The sequence below is a fragment of the Lytechinus pictus genome, chromosome 1 (assembly GCF_037042905.1).
Source record: "Lytechinus pictus isolate F3 Inbred chromosome 1, Lp3.0, whole genome shotgun sequence".
Taxonomy (NCBI): domain Eukaryota; kingdom Metazoa; phylum Echinodermata; class Echinoidea; order Temnopleuroida; family Toxopneustidae; genus Lytechinus; species Lytechinus pictus.
Window position 1 is genome coordinate 20,733,752 of NC_087245.1, and position 21,398 is coordinate 20,755,149.

Consider the following 21,398-nt stretch of genomic DNA (forward strand, 5'->3'; position numbering starts at 1 on the left):
TTCCTATAATCTACTTAAACATATTCAGTAGACATCCTAAAATGATACGAGTTGCATTACGCATATTGGGTGAGATGGTGAACGTGATAATTCTTAGTTGTAGCCCTGTATTATTGTAGCCTTATCTACATTGATCTTTATAATACGTTACTTAATTATTAATATTAACATAACAAACTATATTTCTATAACAAAAATTCCTCCTATTTAAAACACTTCTATTAATAATAATAATAATAATAATAATAATAACGGTTATTTATATGCGCTATACACAAAAAGTATCACAGCGCTTACAATTGTCAGAAATAAAATATAAATATTGATTTTCTTCTTCAATGTTGCAAGCCGACCTCTTTTATTGACTCTAACTTTAAAAAACTGGTCTTTTGAAATATTGACACGACACATGGATCTCTAACCTTTGCTCCGATATATACCTTATTTCTTTCCTGTAAGCATTCGCAATGTACAATAAAATATTTTAAAAGACATTCAAGCATATTATAAAACTTCTTTTAAGAATAGTGTGCGAAGTTCATACGTTAAAATGATTCAATTAAAGAATACATAATGTAGTTATTCCAAAGAAAGAGAAAAGAAGAAGCCTCATGAATATGAATTAACAATTTGTTGAATTGGAGAAAGTATACTCTTTCTAAATAAAAGTGTGACTGTTTCGTATCGTTCGTCATTATGTCGGTGGAGCGAAATGTTTGAACGTGGTCAAAAAGAGAGGGAAAGGTAAAATACAATAACAAATGAACTAAAGTAAAAATGGTCATGACATTGACAAAGGAAATTTCCATCCTATAAGAATCGCAGTCATTTTTTACAATTTTTTCGTCCGTCGGTCAAATGGCATTACCTTGAAGAACAATTGATGCCTCAATGTAAACACATACACATAAAATCAAACCGGTCGCTCAAGGATTATTTAAAAAGAAAAACTACACACGCTGTAACGAATTTGTAAACCCAAGATGACTTTAATCATGATTTAAGAATGAAGCGCACATTTCAATATCATTAAGTAAATAATATCAAGTAGCTGCGTTGGCGATGACACTAATGATGAGATGGTTATATTTGGTCACATTGAAAATGCCTTCATTTTATTGATTTTCCTCAACAATGCTTGCTAATTTTCATCAAAGTTTCATTTCACAGCCAGGTTGCTAAGAGACTACTGTAGATTTGATGTAACACTGCGATGTGTTTAAGAGAAGGATGTGACCATGTGAGTGATTCGACTGACTGATTTACATATCTTTTCTTTTTGTGTTTTGGCAGGGTAGTGAACTTTGAAAAGTCCGTTTAAATTGAGCCCAGTAAGGCTTTGTTTCTAGCAGCCGCCTGTAAGCTGCGTTCTCTCAACTCTTAAGTATGGCTCCGATCCTCTGAGCTGAATGTTGGAGGATGACAAGATATGACCTTGAGAAGCTGCCAGGAACAAAAGCTTAGGACGTTAACGTAGCATCAAATAAAGAACTAGAAGCAAGACCCCGTCATAAAAAAACATGGAAGATACCTCCATTGAGGTAAAGTTGGATCGGACGTAGAAGCTGACACAACGAGGACAGCGCCGCAGTGGGCTCAAGAAGGAAGGAGAAAACGGGGCCAACCCCAAAACACCTGGTGACGGACCGTGGAAGGTGCACTGAAATGACTAACCTCCAAAGTTAGAAGTATTGCTATTTTGAGCTAGGATCGTATGATGTCGGATGATGGAAATTTGAACAAGAATTTACTTGGAGAAAAGTTCAGGTCTTTTTTTAAAGATATTTGAATTAGTTGAAAGATATTAAGCAAAGAAAGAATTAAATGAAGGTGGGTCAATGCACATTATGGAGGGTATTATTTTGCATATTGAAATAAAGTGTGTATCGAAATTTTGTTCACATTATAGAGTTTTATCTGAATTTTGATAAAGTCCACCCATGTGACATTGATGATGTTAGTGGTGGTGATGATGATTGTGGTTAGGTTGCTGATAAACTGGTCAGGGGTGGATCCAGGATTTTCCAAAAGGGGGGGGGGGGCAAATGTTTTCGGAGGAAAAATTTGACAAGCAAAAAAAAAGATCTTCTTCAATTTCAAAAGAGGGGGAACACCTCTGTCTTAATGGCATCTTTACATTACAAATTTTAATTTTGCTTCTCAAAGGGGGGGGGGGCACGTGCCCGCTGTGCCCCCCTCCCCTGGATCCGCCAGTGAAACTGTTGGTGATGGCGGTGGTGGTGGTTATGTAGTTGATGGATATGTAGATGATGCTTTCCCTAAGCCTACTGTGGCTTGATGAGCCCAAAATTTTGAAGTGGCCTGATATGGAGTATTGGGAATTTTTTTAAGTTGCTAGCGAGCGAAGCGAGAGACCACTAATTTCAACATTGTTTATTACAAGTAGAGCGCCTCTTGCAGTCTCGCCTGCATTACGCGATTCAATATAGCAGTAGTGCTGATTTTGAAAACGACTCCAGAATAATTATTCAAAAAATACCATTCATTATGATAGTAGAATAGTATGTTCATTGAACCTTAAATTACATTTGACCTTGATCATGTGACCTAAAACTTGTGTAAGATAATCAGTGATATCTGATTTCCCCTATGCCCACATTTCATGAACTATATAGATCGATAAACTTTCAAAGTTATGAAGGCAGTTCAAGAAATGCCTCCAGTATGGCCAAAGTTCTTTAACCTTAAATGACCTTTGACCTTGGTCATGTGACCTGAAACTCATCATCATGCTCACTGATACCTGATTACTCTTATGTTCAAGTCTTATGAACTAGATCCATGTACACTTACAAAGTTTTGACATTTCAAAAAAATCAAAATTACCTTGGTATTGATTTCATTTTGATTCTCTAACAATCTAAGTTCATTGACTCTAAATTACTTTTCATCTTGGTAATGTGACCTGAAACTCGCACGGGATGTTCAGTGGTGCTTTTATCACTCTTATGTCCAAGTTTCATGACCTAGATCCATAAAGTTTTATAGTTATGAAGGCAATTTAAAAAATATTAAAAACAGGTCCAATGTTCATTGACCCTAAATGACATTGGACCTTGGCCATGTGACCTGAAACTCTGATAAGATATTTCGTAATGCTTCGTTATACTTGGTAATAAGTTTCATGAACTAGGTCCATATACTTTCTAAGTTATTATGACATTTAAAAAACTTAACCTTAGGTTAAGATTAAGATGTCGACGACGCCGCCGCCGCCATCAGAAACGCGGCGCTTACAGTCTCACTCTTCTATATGCAGGCGAGTCCGGCGAGACAAAAAAAAATCAAATTTTGCGATAGATTTTGACATATATGCAATGATATAAAAATTATATATTTCGCCCTTCTCTCTTTCCATTGTCTTCTTGTTTCTTTGTCGTATTTTTTTGTTTGGGGTGGGGGTGGGACAATCGCCCACAAGCCCCCCCCCCCCCGTCTGTACGCCACTTTAAGCCGGTTGTATAGTGGTTGTGTTTATTGTGATGAATTTTTAGACCAAAAAAGTTTGACAGAAAATTATGCAAAATGACAAACTTACACAAATTCATAGCTGGGAATGACAATAAGTGCTAATAAACAGAACACTTTTGACAAGATTACAGTAATTAATTGTCAGTCGATGCTGTATTTAATGAAGACACTTTTCATTAATTGACAAAAATACATTACAGTACCGGTATTCCGAGCATTTCTTTGAAGAAGGAGAAGCGGGTAAAAAATGCACATCTTAACAAAGGAGAGCAAGAATGAAAGCAAAATATTTTTGAAATGTTGGTATTGAATATTTAAGTGTTAAGATATCCAGAGATATATAGACCTATAATTCAGTTATGAGAATGTTATCAGTCAGCTATCATTTCGCCAATTATTTATAAATGGAGGCAAAAACAATATTTAAAAAAAAAACACGGAATGTGCATAATAATTATGATTAACTCAAGATTTACAGCAGAAGTTGAGACCTAAATACAGAGTAACCATATTTATGTATTATAAGACAAAAATGAATGAATGATTCAAGGTGGTGAAAACTAATAGACCTTGCTTAGGTCCGGAGAGCAATGCCGCCCAAAACGATCAATACCGTTCAAAGTCACAGCACATAAAGCAGAATATGCATATGGAAAAACTCAATATAGAATGGGTGGTTAAATGGATATAATGTATGATGGTATTGAGGCATAATACTATCTATCAACCTGATCAACAAACTGCTTGTCATTCAAGGTCAGATATAGGCAGAGGACTATCCGGCAAACCAAAAGAGACAGACCAAAATAAATCACTGTTTTTGGAAGAATTCCCTCTCACAAATCTTCAGACAAGCAAACGCAAAATTTAAATGTAAAATAAAAAAGCGGAAAACAAGTATACTACAGTGCGTATCAAAAAAAAGTTTACACTTTGAAAAAGCCCTGGGAATTAAACTTGCACATCAATGATGTGGAGCTCATCCGGCATCTCGCAACGAAATTTAACACAATTTTAATTTCAGCCCAGTTGACACTGTAGTGAATTATATTGGTGACATAAATTGAGGATATAGAATTGAAATTGATGAAGAAATGACATAGAAGCATTTTTTGTGATCTATGAATAAATTTCATATAAATTAAGCATAATAATTTTCTAGTCAAAATTTCTTAACTCTGTGTAGGACCTTGGTGAACCTCATGTAGCTCTCAGATGGAACAAAAATAATCAAAATCAATCATCAAATAAATAAATAATTTTTGTGAGTTTTGAAAATATATGAATAAATTAGAATATTTAATGAGTTTCAAAATTCTGTGTCGAAATTTTGTATCAGCACCTCGAGCTATCATATAAAGCAAACAAAATTGAAATTGATCGACAAATGAAGAAGAAAAAACATTTTCTGTGATTTATGAATAAATTTCACATAAATTAGCATAAATAATTTTCTACTGAAAATTTCGAAATTCTGTGTAGAAGGTTGGTGAACCTTATGAAGCTCTACTAGATGAAAGAAAAAAAAATCAAAATCGGTCAACAAATAAAGAAGAAGCATTTTATGTGAAGTTTTAAAAATATGGATAAATTAATGTCGCATAAATTAGCATCAAAATTGTTCTCATCAAAATTTCAAAATTCTGTTTAGAAGTTTGGTGAACCTCATAAAGCTCTACCAGATGGAAGCAAAAAATCAAAAATCGGTCAACAAATAATTAAAGAAGAAGCATTTTTTGTGAATTTTGAAAAATGCGCATAAATTAGCATATTTAATGAATTTCAAAATTCTGTGTAGAAGTTTTGAATCCCCCACCTAGTGCTATCATATAAAGCAAACAGAATTGAAATCGGGCTTGAAATGGCGAAGAAGCATTTTGAAATTGTGGACAGACGACGGACGCCACTCCACGGCATAAGCTCATTTGGCCCTTCGGGCCGGATGGGCTAAAAATATACAACATGTGGGTAATTTTTTCACATATAATCTTGGGTTTTGGTCTCATCTATCCAATGAAAGTAAAAGTTTTGACAGAATGTTACACTTGAGTGGGCAATGTCCATTTTTGCAAAGCTCGCAAAAATCTGTTTGCGCAGAAATGCTCGTTTTCACGCTGTGTGAAAGGGCAAAATAAAACTAACCCTGCGAAACATTTCTCATACATTTTCCTTGCACTTTTAGTCAATTGAAATAAAACAGATACATTCAAGCATTTTGTATCAATTTTTGCCACCAAAATTTAAATTTCAACACTTAGTAAGCACAACCTTTACCCTGTTTGTGCCAGCTGGATCTGAGGACATAACTGAATCTGAACATAAGTTTATATCAGACATTTTCAGCATTTAAGCCATTCATGTACATCACAGCTCAGTGTAAAGCAAATATCGTCACGATGGCCTCGGTGTGTGGGGGAATGGGGTAGGGCGCAATGCACAATTCGAAGTGTTTTGGGCAAGGAAACAAGTTAAAATAGGTAGAAGATATCTTTAAATCAATTTCATTAGCTAAATTCCATGTGTTCTTCATTATTAAGGTCTATTTTTATTCGCATAACTATTTCTGCGCAAATCATTTTTCACTAAATTTTCAAAAGTAGTGGTGCTCACTCAAGCGGAAATATTTTTCGACTGTTATATCGTCATTTGCTTAAATGGGTTTGTACCGATGTTAGAATGTGGAAAAATCCTCAGGATATTACAAATGTGTAATTTTACAGGACTTTTTCTAAGTGTAAACTTTTTTTGATACGCACTGTAGTAGTGGATGTCCATCTTCATAACACTCCACCTTCTACCTAAATCGAATAATCATATAATTCTGACAAGATATGAAAGATTAAAAGTATGAATTGCTATGGCGATGGTGAAATACAAGCAGGTTGCTGCAGGTACCATACAACGACGCAACACTTAATGCAATTTCAAGGCTCTTATCTGAGATTAACGAATATGAAATGGACAAATCCTTGTTTGGGAGACTATTCAAGATTTGCGCATTTTCTATCGAAATTGTGATTTAAAAGGGATGTTACGGTATTACGCTCGAATGCATTCAACGAGAGAAAGTTCAGTTCGATAAGAGCCTGTGCATGATTAGCAAATTACATGTCTGGCATAGGTTTGAAGATGATAAAAGCAAGGGGCCTTTTAATTTTGAAGGATACTATGTATTCATTGACCATTAGTGCAGCTTCAAATGGAGGCATTTTGAATGATTTTGTGGATGTACTCAGGGGCGGATCCAGGATTTTCCAAAAGGGGGGCAAATTTTTTCAGCACCCCCCCCCAAAAAAAAAGGTTTTCAACCACAAATAAAGGATATTTCGTATCTGAAAAAAATTGACAAGCAAAAAAAAGGGGGGGGGTTCAACCACAAATAAAGGATATTTCGTACCTGAAAATTTTTGACAGGCATAAAAAAAAGGTCTTCAATTTCAAAATCATCGTCATCATGATCATCATCATTATCATAATCATTTTCAATTTTATCATCATCATCATCACAATCACTGTCATCATCTTCATTATCACCGTCATATTTATTATCATTATTAAAATTACTATTATTGTTCTATTTCTATTATGATTTAATTATCATTACTAAAAAAAGAAGGTGCAGCTTAAGTCAGGGTAATAACTGATTTCCTCTGAATGGGCAACTTGATAAACAGTGCTAAATGCTATAAAATGTTCATTTCCTTTTCTTCTTCTTCTTCATCATCATCATCATCATCATCATCAACATCATTATTGAATATTAATGTATTTATGAAAAACGTAATAAATAAAAATTATATATACAACAATCATTAGGAATTTTATCTATCAGGAAATCATATTGAATTAATCAGAATTATTTCACATTCATAACAATGTGATTTCAATAAGAAAGATATAGATCATTAAAGGACTAGTCCACCCCAACAAAAAGTTAATTTGAATAAAAAGAGAAAAATCCAACTAGCATAATACTGAAAATTTCATCAAAATCGGATGTAAAATAAGAAAGTTATGACATTTCTAAGTTTTGCTTAATTTCACAAAACAGTTATATGCACATCCTGGTGGGTATGCAAATGAGGAGACTGATGACGTCGTCCACTCACTATTTCTTTTGTATTTTATTATATGAAATAGGGAATATTCTATTTTTCTCCTCATTGTCGAGTGAAACAACGATTAATTCCTCCCTGAACATGTGGAATGAGCATTGATTAATACTATATGATTCAGTCAAGTTGGTCCTTATTGCCAAATCCTTAAAAAATGAAATATTGTAAAATTCAAACAATAAAAAACAAAAGCAATAGTGAGTGAGGGACATCATCGACTGTCTCATTTGGGTTGTACATACATGTGAAAAATAAGTAAAACTTTAAAATGTCATAACTTTCTTATTTTACATCCGATTTTGATGAAATTTTCAGTGTTTTGCAAGTTTGATTTTTCTCTATTTGTTCAAATCAACATTTTTCTGGGGTGGACTTGACCTTTAAGGAGAAAAACAAGTACCGACCAAATCAAGGGTAATGTAATAAACTCACTAGAGTTCTTACAAAAGTCTCATGGAATGAATTTCAGAAAGGCATAATTAAATTTAAAGGGGAATCCAACCCAAATAAAAACTTGTTTTTATAAGGAAAAGAAAAATCAGACAAGTTGATAGGTGGAAGTTTTAACAATATTGCACAAACAGCAAGAAAGTTATGAATTTTTAAAAGTTGTAAATATTGGTAATCACTATACCCATGGAGACTTCAAATTGGCCGCATATGGGATGTCATAGTGATGTAAGGCAAGGACATCTCGTCCATGTACTCCAATACATATTATGGCTAAAATGTAATTTTTCCCAAAAGTTTTATTTCAAATTATATTTTTCTTTCATGACATAAAGCAATATACTACCTGGGTTATATTTAGATTACTGCCCCAGGGGAATGGGTACTTAGGAGAAAACCACAAATCCCTGATAATAAAGTACATGGCCTATGGGAAAGTTGTCCTTGCCCCTTGTCATAATTTACTTACCCAGTTGCCAATTTGAAATCTACATAGTATTAGTGATCTCAATTTTAAAGCAGCTATAACTTTCTTATTGCTTGTACAATATCTTTCATACTTTCACCATTCTGTTTAATTTATTTTTCTCCTTTCCAACACAACATTTTATGGCCAAGGCTGGATTCCCCTAAAAAAAAACAGCAGATAAATAACACACACACACAAACACACACAAAAACAGTCATTGGTCTTATAGGTTCAAGTACATACATATATATTTTCTTCATCTTCCATTGTAAGGCTTAGTCTGTCGGCTGTAATATATTATATATAAAAAATAATCTTGCTAGATTTAGAATACTGCACTTGCAAAGCAAAGCCTTGGGCCTTCTAGAAAGATTTATAAACATACTTTATGGTTCTTGACAAGGGTTTCTCTTAAAGCAATTGCTATATAAAGGTACATCATATTACTTTCAAATAGTATAGAATCAGTATATGAATGTATTTTTTTTTAAACGTGCAACTTAGTTGTCTACAGTACATAGTGTACAAAAGAACTAAAAACAAAACAAAAAAAATGATTTTTTAAACTTTGCCTTTTGAAATGTCACCAATGAACAATGATAATAAGAACATGATAAAATGTATACATGCTTTTCCAGAATAAGCAGAACATCTTTCCTTCAAAAAGCATTTTGCTTAAGCTACCAAATTCATTGATATTGATATCATTTCCTGTCCTCTACTCCTTCTGGGACACCTCATTGACCTCCATGAAGTGAGAACCTCTCTGTAAAGACCAATGGTCCACAAAACAAAAGTGACTGTTTTTCTGTACTTTATTTCAGAAGGTCTTTCAACATAAATGTAAAGTTTAAACTTTCAACATAAACTAACACACTTTAAAAAAATGACTGAAATCATTTCTTGTTCCAAAGAACTTGGTTATTGGGGGATACATGTAAATGTAAATATAATCAAATCAATTAAGGTAACAGATAATGCAATACTTTTGAGAGTGAGATAATACACACTTGTACTTTACACACTGAAATTACACCTAAGCACACATACCTATATATTTTTCCATGCAGTCTTCATTTTAATTCATCACTTTTAAGCAGTTGGCATGCTAATGTAAGTAGTTTTCTCTACCAACGTGCCTATCTTGTCCAAAAAATGACAAAGATAAAGTTGTTCAATCATGTTATTCTGGTGGAAGGCTTTGCACACATTGAACAAAGTTTCTTCAAATTCTGTCAACAGGCATAAAGTCTTGAAGCAGGGCAATTCAAGTTATCTCACTTTCCCATAACCTGACATTCAACTACAATTAAAGTCTTCATTCCACTTTAAAAATTAAAATGCTTATAACTAAAACTGATGCAAAACCAACTTAGATATAAACAACATCTAAGCAAACCAGACAAGCCAAATTTTATCTACAATAATTTAGATTGTTAGACATCACGTATTCTTTTATGTAATCAGAATTAGTAAAAAGTAAACAATGAAGGTAAAACAAGTAGTGAAGTTCAAAACACCATATCCTTATATTGTAGAATTTAAACAAAATACTTGCCAATTATACATACAACTTAAGTTCAATCATAATGATGATGAAAAACCACATCAGTATTACAGAAAAATTAATCAATTTCAATTCAAATTACTTTAAAGTTAGGTATATCTCAACACTCATAAAACAGAATGAGACACTGCTTTGAATAAAAAGCAAGGAATTAAGGTTATGATAGATGTTTCACATTTCTATAATGTGACAATAAGTTCTGGGGAAGTTCAAATCTGAAAATAAATTTGTAAAGATTAAAGCAAGATATGGAGGCAGTGACCTATCAAGCAACTATCATTAAAATATATTGACGTAATCACAGTTTTAGTTTTTTTCATCCTAGCATGAGCATGTATTAAAGACACACCATACAAATTACTGTTTCATTTTACCCACTTAAAAAAAAAAAAAAACAATTCAAATAACATTTTATATTTCCTTTCAAGCAAAGATTTCATTTAATATGTATCCTACGTATAACCACTAACTAATATGATCAAATGTATCTTTGATGTAACCAAAGTTATTCCTTATCAACATTGATGAGAAAAGAATATTATGAAACCTCACACATGTACTGAGAAAAAAAAATTGGAAAGTTTAGAGAAGTTAACAATTTTGATTTGACATATCACATATTAAGACGGACTACTCATTCTTGCTTTAGATTATATTGAAACCTTACTTAAAATTCCATTTCATATTTCTACTTCTATTAACTCTTATAATCAGGATTGCTTATGAGAAGATATTGCATAAACCTTACACAACAATTGGAGCATTTCTTAAACATCTTCAGTGAAGTATAACAGAGATGATTGTAGAAGAAAAGTCAATGATGTCATCTACTGGGATGTGTGTTATCCTTGCTAGATGACCGTTGATCTAAAAATAGGTTGAAAATAAATACAAAAATATTAATGTAAAAAATAAAAATAAACTAAAGGATGGATATTTTGATGGGGGGGGGGTTGACCTATTCTTCTCAAATGTATTACGTGATAATATGTTACTTGATCAATACCTTTCCTTTCGATGCTGGATGCTCTTTCATCCCTCTTTTTTTTCGCCCTCTTTCATCTTCATTTCCCTCTACTTTGCAAATCATATAGCCTGTCAACACCTGCACCCAACCCCGACCGTGCCCTAGATAAATACACGCACACATGTGTTATAATGCAAAACAGCATATGTGTATGTGCTAATGTGTACTTTTATGATTGTAAATTTTGAGAATTCAGAAAAGAAAAGTAATTACTAAGCCAAACCACAAAATCACTTCAATCACTTTGTCCATAGCGGGTAAAAATAAAGTGTACTCAACTTTACTTAGTGTCGAAGTACAAAAAAAAATTATTTCAATTAGCATGCTAAAACAGTACCCTAAAAATAATTTTTAACAAATCATCAGTGTCAGAAGCAGGGGCTGTCAATCAAGGCAACAGATAACTGTTAAAAACAAAATCCCACTCTCTCATTTATTTAGTGTACTCACATTAATGACAAATATAGTGCAATTAAGATGATTATGAGTTGCAAATTGCAAATTATATTTCACAAGAGGTTCCCGAACAATATAATTCACAATTACACTGTGTTTATGCACGTCTCTGCTGAAAATATAAAAGTACAAGACTATGTAATTATAACATAGTACTGTTTTTTTTCTATTGTATCATTAGTTGTTTTGTTTTTATCTGTATTTATTGGTATATTTATCTATTATTTGATTTATTATGGTTATTGATTTTAATCATCATTTTTTTAGGGTGGCAGGTTATGCATACTTTGATTTCAGTATTATCACATGCCTTTGGATTGATACATATCATGTACATATACCTACCATTTGTGTTGAATTCATATCAATGAAGTAAGAAGCAGCCCCTATATTGGCTGTTGCTAAAAGCATGCAATCGTTTTCAACTGGCGCAAATTTTGATCTGAAAGAAAAAAAGAGACTATTACGCACCAATTTTAATTTCATCTTTAAAAGTGAGGGTCTATCTTAGACCATGCAACAAGATCCCTTTCTATGTTGCAGTGATTTAATTTCAGTTATTTACTCAATTGATCAGCAAATATTGTGAGAAACACTTTCATTCAAAACATGAGCGGCAGCACAGAGGATTGTTTTTTTTTAGAGGATGCAACAATAGATGCCCCCCTAAAAAAATCAATAATATAATCCTTTGCGCTGATGTCCATGGTTCATAAAGTAAATCCTTTTCACTGTTTTCACCAACAGTTAAATTTACACTTCTGTATTTTTGTCTGCGATAAATCTGATTCCGAAAAGGACACTCTTATACTATCGATGGACGTCAGTCTAGAAAGAGAGGGCAGCAAACACTAGCTATCAGAATGCTCCATTGCAATAAACTGAATTCCAATTAATGTGACCCACAGGTCTCTGGCATGTAAATTTGGGATGTAAAGATGGACCACTATGCTGGAGTTTCCCCCTGCTCTTACACAATGTTTATAATGCAATGAGTTCTTTGCATACAAAATGGTGACTCTCATCTAAATGCATGGGACCTCCATTTAATATCCTATCCAAGGGACAGAGTGTTTTCCACTGTGTTGGGTACGTAACATTGGTGGTCTTTGATGCATCACTTGACAAATGAATATCATATAGACACTCAAATATCAGACCAGCATCTTTCCCGCAGGAATCCTGCAATTAGCTTTTCATTACAAATCATCAGTCACCAAAAAAATGGGGATGGCATGAAAGCTGCAATGAAAACACGCATAGCATCTTTACAGCAGGTTTTCTGCTTAAATAATGATAATAATCCACTTTTATATAGCGCTTAATACATTGGAACGACATGTTTAAGCGCTTTACAGATTTCAGTCAGTTGCCGGTGAGGTGCACACAGTACTGGACAAGCTACAATGACTTACACATTAAAGACATGGCCTGTGGCAGACTTTTGACAAGTTGTCTCACACAGAAGTTAGTGAGTGCAGTAAATATTGGTCATTTTGCAAAGGAAAATTATCATTTTTTTTAAATTTCAACTATCAAATTCAGTCTTTCATATATCTATATATCCTTATGTGTACTTTTCTCTCATTAAGAAGGAATATATTTTTTGAAGGCAGCATGGCCCAGTCAATTTCAGATATAAGATAAGATTGTACGATTTTAATGTCAGTGGGTTCACGTCCTGCTCATGCCTAAAGATCTCTAACAAAAAAAACAACTAAAGCTGTAGTGTTGTGTGTGTGCCTCACTGCTGTATTCAGTGCAGGTGTGATTTGAATGCAGTTGAAAAACACATCGGAAAGGATGCAAATGTTGGTCCCGTGTTAAAGAGAGTAAGCAACTTATGCACATTTAATAGAACCAATACACAGATGTTCGACCGATGTATTGCACCTGCTGGTCTCCAGCAAAACTCAAAAGTACGAATCTACACAACAAAAAAATGGTCTGTATACATACTAAAAATTAGAGAAGATATTTCAATATAAATTAGCTAAACTGCCCAAGAATATCTTGCATGTATAAATTAGCCTTCATTCTGAAGCCTGAGGGAGGGAGGGGGGGGGATTGGGGTGTGACCCATACCTTGTTTGGGGATTGACTGGACTATCTCCGATAGCAAGCTGTAGTAACCTACTGTAGACAAGCTTCCTCTTGATATAGACAACATCAAGTATCTTCAGACATGTCTCATGGAGAAGCTTGACAGGGGTATCTGGATCATTGTGACCTGCATGGTGTTAATAGAAAAACAAACAAATAAATATTGAGAAAGGAGTTAGGGGACATTGTAACAAACAATTTTTTTAGGGGCTACTTTTCACAACTTACCATCTGAATATGTGACATTGGATAGGGTTTAAAATTATAACAAATAGGGATTTCCAGTGCTACCAGGACTCTTTTTAATATTTGGGGGGCAAAACTGCCCCGAGCCTCTGTATTTTTTCCCTACATGGTAAATTCATGGGAAAGACATCCCAGCAACAGATTAAGAGAGCATGTCAATAATGTCATTGAAATTGATGGATGTACTTTAAGGGCGTTCCACAGTTAAAATTAATCCCTTATCATTTTCACTAAAGTTTGCACAGATTCATTTTAGCACCTTAATATTCCAAATATAAAAAATGAAGTTCATGCACTTGATTTTTTTCTATTCAGCTTGAAGTTCATCCAATTGGAAATTCTTGAGAAATCGCGCAGTGATAAGAGTTAGGTATTTTATACATTATGAGATAACTGTGTTAAGTCTATACCATATCACTCTGTCAAGTAATCCATGTAAATTTCATCAAATTTTAAGTATGGTTAAAATTATATACTTAAGATGAAGATTCCATTCATATTGCTATTTGTTTGCTCTTTTAAGGCAAGCAGCATCTTTCATTTAGAAAAAAATGGTAGGGAAAGGCAAAAAATGTCTCAAACATTTGCAATTTCTATAACAATTTTAAGAACTGAAATGAATGATGTGCTTTATTTAAAATCCATATCATTTTAACCACCATTTGTTGGTCTACTAGAGAGGTGTAAACATTATAAAAAAGGTGTTTGTGTGCTTGTTTTCAAACAGCTCTTTCATTAGAGCAAATGTGCTTTTAAAATTGCCAAAAATGTGCTATAGGGTTTGTGTCTATGTAAGGAATAATTCCAAGCCACTCACTCATTTTAATAATCCAACTCAGGGTTATATTTGTCATACTTTGCAGCACTGTAGAGAGTGATGTATTATGAAATTGTAGCTATGCATTTGAAGAATGGGTCCGCGGATTATTTTCAGCTATGGCATGGTCACATTTCCCCGTCGAAAACAGTCATTTAAACATTTTTGTACCAGCTACATTATAGGTGGTTTGATTAAAAATTAATAACATAGCTTGTTTTGTCTCTCCGTGCCGGCACCAGAGGGGAAATGTGACTGCAGCATAACACATCAGATGAGGAGTAAAGAGTGCAGATCACAGGAAAAATCAGCTGATACCTCTCGATGCCGATGCGCATAGCGTAAATTACTATGCGCACATCATGAGCAAAAATATAAAAATGTGTAACGTCCTCAACAGAAAACTTTATTCTGAATGTGTAATTGTCTACCTTGAGGACGTTTGATGTGATATAATTATTTCAGAAAAACTAAACTGTTTCAAACTTTGATTAAAGTTGCATCTTTTGGGTATATTGACATACAGTAAAAGAATAAAAGAAGGGGAAAGAGAATGAAATGAATGAATCAGAAAAAAGTGAACTTTACCCATTATCTCAAGCAGAGTTTCAATATAACCCAAAGGACTTGACACATGAAGTTTATAGTCCAGTGTCTTCATTACTAACAATTCTGAGGTTAAGACTTTGGATGTCTGATAGCGATGGCCTTTGTCTTGTAATAGCTCAGCACAGCGACGACATGTAACAATCTGATGGAATAAAGAGAAAGATATTTGAAATTAAGAGATAAAAGGTAATGTTACAGTGTCACCTAATATATCAGATATATGATGAATATTTCATATGTTCCTGAATCCAAAATTTTCATTAAAAAAAGTTTTATTAAAAAAGGCAACAAAACAAAAAATTATCTGAAACCTTTTTTATAACATTTACGATATCGTAAATAGATTCCCACACCCAACTTAATTGGAAAACATTTGATTGCATAATCATTTCATTGTTTGAAATCTTCATTGTATTACCATCCAATTGTTTTCAAAGCTATTTTTTAAATTCCATAATGAATGTGAGTAGATAACAGACTTACACTGTAGTGTGAACACAGTTTCGAAGCAATTTGAACACAGGACACCATGAAGGGTAGCAATTGTTTACATAGTTTACGAAGGGTGTGTTTCCACTCATCCTGTAGTGATATTTTGCGTCGTTTAGGTGCAACATGACTCTCTTTTACTTTCTCTTTGAGGTTAGGTATATGGGCTCTCATAAACCTGCAATAAAATACAAAGGAATATTATTGTAACAAGCCCAACAATTTCAATTTCTATTAATACTGATCACAATACTGGATGCAATTCTCTTAATCTATTTTTTAATTTACTTATAAGATTATCTATTTATACATTATTAATTTCTTCATTCATTCATTCATTCTTTCTTTCATTAATTCATCCATTCATGCATTCATTCATTCATCTGTTCATTCAATCATTCATTTTCTAGGTTGAATATAATAATTCTATATAATTCATTCATTCATCCATTCATGCATTAATTCATTCATTCTCTAGGTTGAATATAATCATTCTTAAAACCATTTGGAAAAAGAATATAACCAATATGTATAGTGGACGAAACATATTTTAACAATGTCCTGCTGGTGCTCTTTACAAAGAAGATTGTAATACAGAGCACATGATGCATTTTAAGAAGATTCTCTACTAAAGACAAGATGCAACACTGGCTTTTCTTCCATCATTGTAAAAGTTTAAGGCAGTGACGATATATACAGGAGTGGAATTTCCAAGTCATTGTAAAAACTTTCTAACATAAATCTCTGTGGCATGTCAAGTTGAACTGTTAATAGAGATATTTAGACCAATGAAGAGATGAAAATGGGTTGAGAATATGGATCTTTAAGGGTTAACCTTTTTCAAACAATTAATAATGATAATATTCCTATTACATATATCAGTACTGCTTAATATATTTAAACGTCTATAAGCGCCAAACAGATATATCTGATCCCCAGTCCCAGTCATCTGATCCTAGCAAGTTTGGCATACCCACACACTATGCATGCACTTTCTCCTCTCCCAGGGGAGCATTCCTTGGCATACTACCAAGAACCCATCTAACGTTTGGGAGAAGAGTGGCAAAGTGTGGATCAACGCCTTGCCAAAGGATGCTATGTCACAGTGGAATTCAAATGCACAACCCTCATAATACAAGGCAAGATTCAGAACCACTACACCATGACGTTTCCTAATATTTGAACATACGACCCTCTGAAAAATTTTGAAAAATTTTATCTACCTGTCAAACAATTCAGCAGCAACATATCTGGTTTCTGGAGGTTGTTTCATCTGCTCACAAATGATGAATATGCATTCTGTAGAAAACATTAAAAACATAATAGCTTTGATGTAATACAATTGATAAAACCTGGGGGCATTTGTAAGGCTGCTCAAAAGGTAAGCATGGCTTTACAAACAAGTGGTGAACCTTTCTCTTGGTAAATAATAATAAATATACTTAAAATCTTTTATTGCTATTGATCAAATTCTGGAGAAAGCATCACTACTTGTTTACTTAACTTACAAAATACTTACGAAACGTTCACATGTTTGTTTAGTTTTCCTTTGCATCTGTTAATAATACTAACATAGATGCTCTTGAATTATTCTCCTATGAAATAAATCCATATATATATATATTTATTTTATCTGTATGTTTAACCATTAAAATAAAAATCAAATAAAATCAATATAAAAACGCCCTTTTCTTTGAGCAATTTTGTTAACTTTTTTGCAAACTACTGGTACATATAAAGGTAATTCATTAATGTTTCTGGTCAATGTATGACCAAGGTTGATAGTCAAAAACTACATTTTCATTTTTTTACATTATTACCATAATTTTTTATTTTCTTATTTTTTATTTTTTTATTAATTTTTTTTTTAGAGCTGGGGGACTTGAATATAAAACAAAGAAAAGATCATACAACTTTATTGAAAGACACTCAATATTAAATGATAAAAGAAATTGAAATTTCTTTCTCTCACCAACTAGAGGGCCACATTTAAATAGACCATACTCTGTTGAAGCCCTTCGTATTTGTCTATCATTGGATGTTGCTTGTGTGAAAAGCAGCTCCTCTAAAAGATTAACTGATAAACAGCACCCTTTCATGTTGAACACTGGTTCTGGAGGGGTTCCAAATATCCTGGATGTATCCATTGTTCTACGACTTCGTCTGCTCATCATTCAAAGCTCATTCTACTAAACTTCCTATCATTAAAAAGAAACATATCAAAAACAAATATTTCAGCAAACAGATCTACAGCGAGACTTACCTTTAAAATTTTGATAATTTTCTGCTGATATCATTTGCTTGCCACCCCAAAACCAACAACAATTCTCCAAAACTGAAGTTTGAAATTTCTTATGATGATAAACAATCTGTCAGAATTGATCAACAATTATCCACACAAGTACTTGATTGAATGTAGAATAAATTCACCGGGAGCTCAAAAAATAAGGAGAAAACAGGGTTTGAAGTTCAGGGTTCACAACCATTCACTTGAGCTTTTGAGCATGAGATGCACGCTACAATCCCAGTGAAAATTCCAAGCATTCCAACAAAAGGTGATACATGTAGGAAAAGAGAAAACTTGGAGATCTAGACTATCTTATATTTCAGCTTCTAAAGTTTGATAACCAAGAATTACTCTTTCACATTTGCAAATTTGCTCACTTATACTCTTTGAAGACCAAATTACTTTTTTAGCTATTAAGACAGAGTAGGCCTAACATTCACCCAACATCAGGCCTAACTTTACTTTCCCTGACAACAGCTATAAGTATTAATAGATCTGGATCTATATCTGTTTTGGCCTTTTGGGTTGGCAAGTCGCTGCAGTCTAACGTTAGTTCAAAGTATCACCAATAGTGGTACTACCTCTTAGTCTAGATTAGTACTAAAGGCTTATGTACGTTAGAGCTACATACCAGTACTGAGACTGAGTCTGAGAGTATTGTAGACAGCTGGCAGCCGTCTGTTTTGAGGAGTTTTTTAACATTTTAAATTTTTTTTAATTTCTCCTCGTACACAGACGGCTCGCTATCGTGTAGACAGGAATAACCGTAGTTTCTGGGGATTTATTCAACAATTTCTGACATTTTACTGTAATCCCCATTTACCAATGTATGGTGAGTGGAGCCAACGTAGTTCAGCGGAACAACCAAAATACAGAGACTGAAGCTTTTGGTCTAGCTATCGTGCAGCCACCATTAGGGGGTTAACAATGCAAAATCCCCCCGACGGGGCTCATCCATTTTTGTCTTTATGTCATAAAAATATATAAAAGAACTGTACCAAAATAAAGACTTTTATTCGGTTTTGGCCTGAAATGCACCAAAACGGGGAAAAAATAAACTTAAAAGGGGGGAAAAACAGTGACTTACTTCAGCTGTTGTGCAACTTCACTTCCCTGTTTTATCCGAACTTAATAAACATATGGCCATTGAGTCCCTGGCTGTACAGATCGAGCTAGAACTTTGGTCTCTGTATTTGGTAAGTGGAGCCAACGGAGTTCAGCGGAACAGCCAACATAACAGAGACCGAAGCTTTGTTTTGGTCTAAGACTCAGCTCTGCCTCTGGCAGTCTGGGACTGGGTACGGTACGTTCGTTAGTTCTATTTCTAATTTTTCATTTTTCTTTTTTTCGGTGGGGAGTGTACCGTACGGTACTACCGGTAAGTCTAAGTAATATCTAATGAAAGTTAGGTCTAACTTTGTTATACTTCTGAGCTTTGGCTGGGCTTTTTTTTTTTTTCTGAATGCCCAGAGAGTCCGTGGCCGTGGAAATGGTAACGGTTACTGCACTGTCTGCAGTAGACAGCTGGCAGCCGTCTGTTTCGAGGAGTTTTTTAACTTTTTTTTTTTTTTTTAAATTTCTCCTCATACACAGACGGCTCGCTAGCGTGCAGCCACCATTAGGGGACTTGCAATGCAAAATCCCCCCATCGGGGCTCTTCAATTTTTGTCTTTAATGAATAAAAATTTTGAAAATTAACCCGACCAAAATGCAAATTAATATTCCCTCTTGGCATTAATTGCCAAAAAACGGAGAAAAATCAAGTTAAAAAGAACAAAAACAGTGACTTACCTCGGCTGTCGCGCAAATTCACTTCCCCGTTTTATCCGATCTTAAGTACATAAACATATGGCCATTGAGTCCCCTGTACAGATCGCGCTAGAACTTCGGTCTCTGTATTTGGTGAGTGAAGCCAACGGAGTTCAGCTGAACAACCAACATAACAGAGACCGAAGCTTTTGGTCTATGTCTGCAGTAGACCAAAAGCTTCGGTCTCTGTTATGTTGGTTGTTCAGCTGAACTCCGTTGGCTTCACTCACCAAATACAGAGACCGAAGTTCTAGCGCGATCTGTACAGGGGACTCAATGGCCATATGTTTATGTACTTAAGATCGGATAAAACGGGGAAGTGAATTTGCGCGACAGCCGAGGTAAGTCACTGTTTTTGTTCCTTTTAACTTGATTTTTCTCCGTTTTTGGGCAATTAATGCCAAGAGGGAATATTACTTTGCATTTTGGTCGCGTTAATTTTCAAAATTTTTATTCATTAAAGACAAAAATTGAAGAGCCCCGACGGGGGGATTTCGCATTGCAAGTCCCCTAATGGTGGCTGCACGCTAGCGAGCCGTCTGTGTACGAGGAGAATAAAAATTAAAAAAATGTTAAAAAACTCCTCGAAACAGACGGCTGCCAGCTGTCTATGTCTGCAGCATCCCGAAGTGCAAGTACGGTAGTACGTTTCCACTCCGTGACTGTGCCGGGCCCGGGCGGCTACGGCATCGGTAACTGACCGTGGCAGGCTACCGCCACTTGTGTTTGATTGCAAAAGTTACCGGTACCAAAGATACCACATCCTGCAAGTGGTTCAAGACACAATAAAAATGAAATATAACTAAAATTTCCATACACTCACCAGAGTCGCTTCACTTGCACAAGAGTCTTAAGGTTTCTTGACTTAAGTGTCTTCTTTTGAAATAAACTTAAAGTTCATGACATGTCGACATCTTCATGAGATACCGATTAAAATTAATTGATCCATGTCGCGCGCCCTCACCGATCCAAAAGAGCAAGCGTTTAATTGAGCGCTCAGCGCAGGGTACGTATACGGTGCGTGGATTATTTTATCCACCTCTATTTGGGGCAGATCCATCCAGCTTTCGCTAATGGGGGGGGGGGGCGAAAAAAAATCATCCTTTTTTTTCCGATCGGCCGTTCAATTTTTGTTCGTTTCTTTGAAGGGGTAGTTCTAACATTCACTTCTTAAATATATTTTTAATTAAAAAAACCCACCATGAATATACAATTATGGAAATGTCATGTATTTTTTCCTGAAAATTGAACATCCTGGGCAATGTTTTTGATCCTGAACAAGATGTGTTCTTTACTATATCATTACAGAAATTTTCAATAAAAGTTATGGCCTGTTGAAAACAGACCTGTTAATGACTGTTTACAATTAGCCATAAAGTCGAAACATATTTCAACAATCAAGGGCGAAAGCGCGAGCTGAACAATTTTGACATTCCGACCTAAAACTTGACATTCTAAGCAC

General features: G+C 34.3%; 1 protein-coding gene across 1 annotated transcript; it reads right to left on the reverse strand.

Annotated features, from left to right (window-relative positions):
* Positions 1-8,749: 8,749 nt before the first annotated feature.
* Positions 8,750-20,890, reverse strand: LOC129267241 (cyclin N-terminal domain-containing protein 1-like). Its single transcript, XM_054905003.2, has 8 exons — positions 20,760-20,890; positions 17,813-18,038; positions 17,064-17,139; positions 15,835-16,018; positions 15,331-15,493; positions 13,662-13,806; positions 11,922-12,018; positions 8,750-10,960 (listed from the first exon to the last, which is right to left on the reverse strand). The coding sequence occupies exons 2-8, from the start codon at positions 18,012-18,014 to the stop codon at positions 10,871-10,873; spliced, it is 957 nt and encodes a 318-aa protein (XP_054760978.2). The 5' UTR covers positions 18,015-18,038; positions 20,760-20,890; the 3' UTR covers positions 8,750-10,870.
* Between the last annotated feature and the right edge of the window lie 508 nt (positions 20,891-21,398).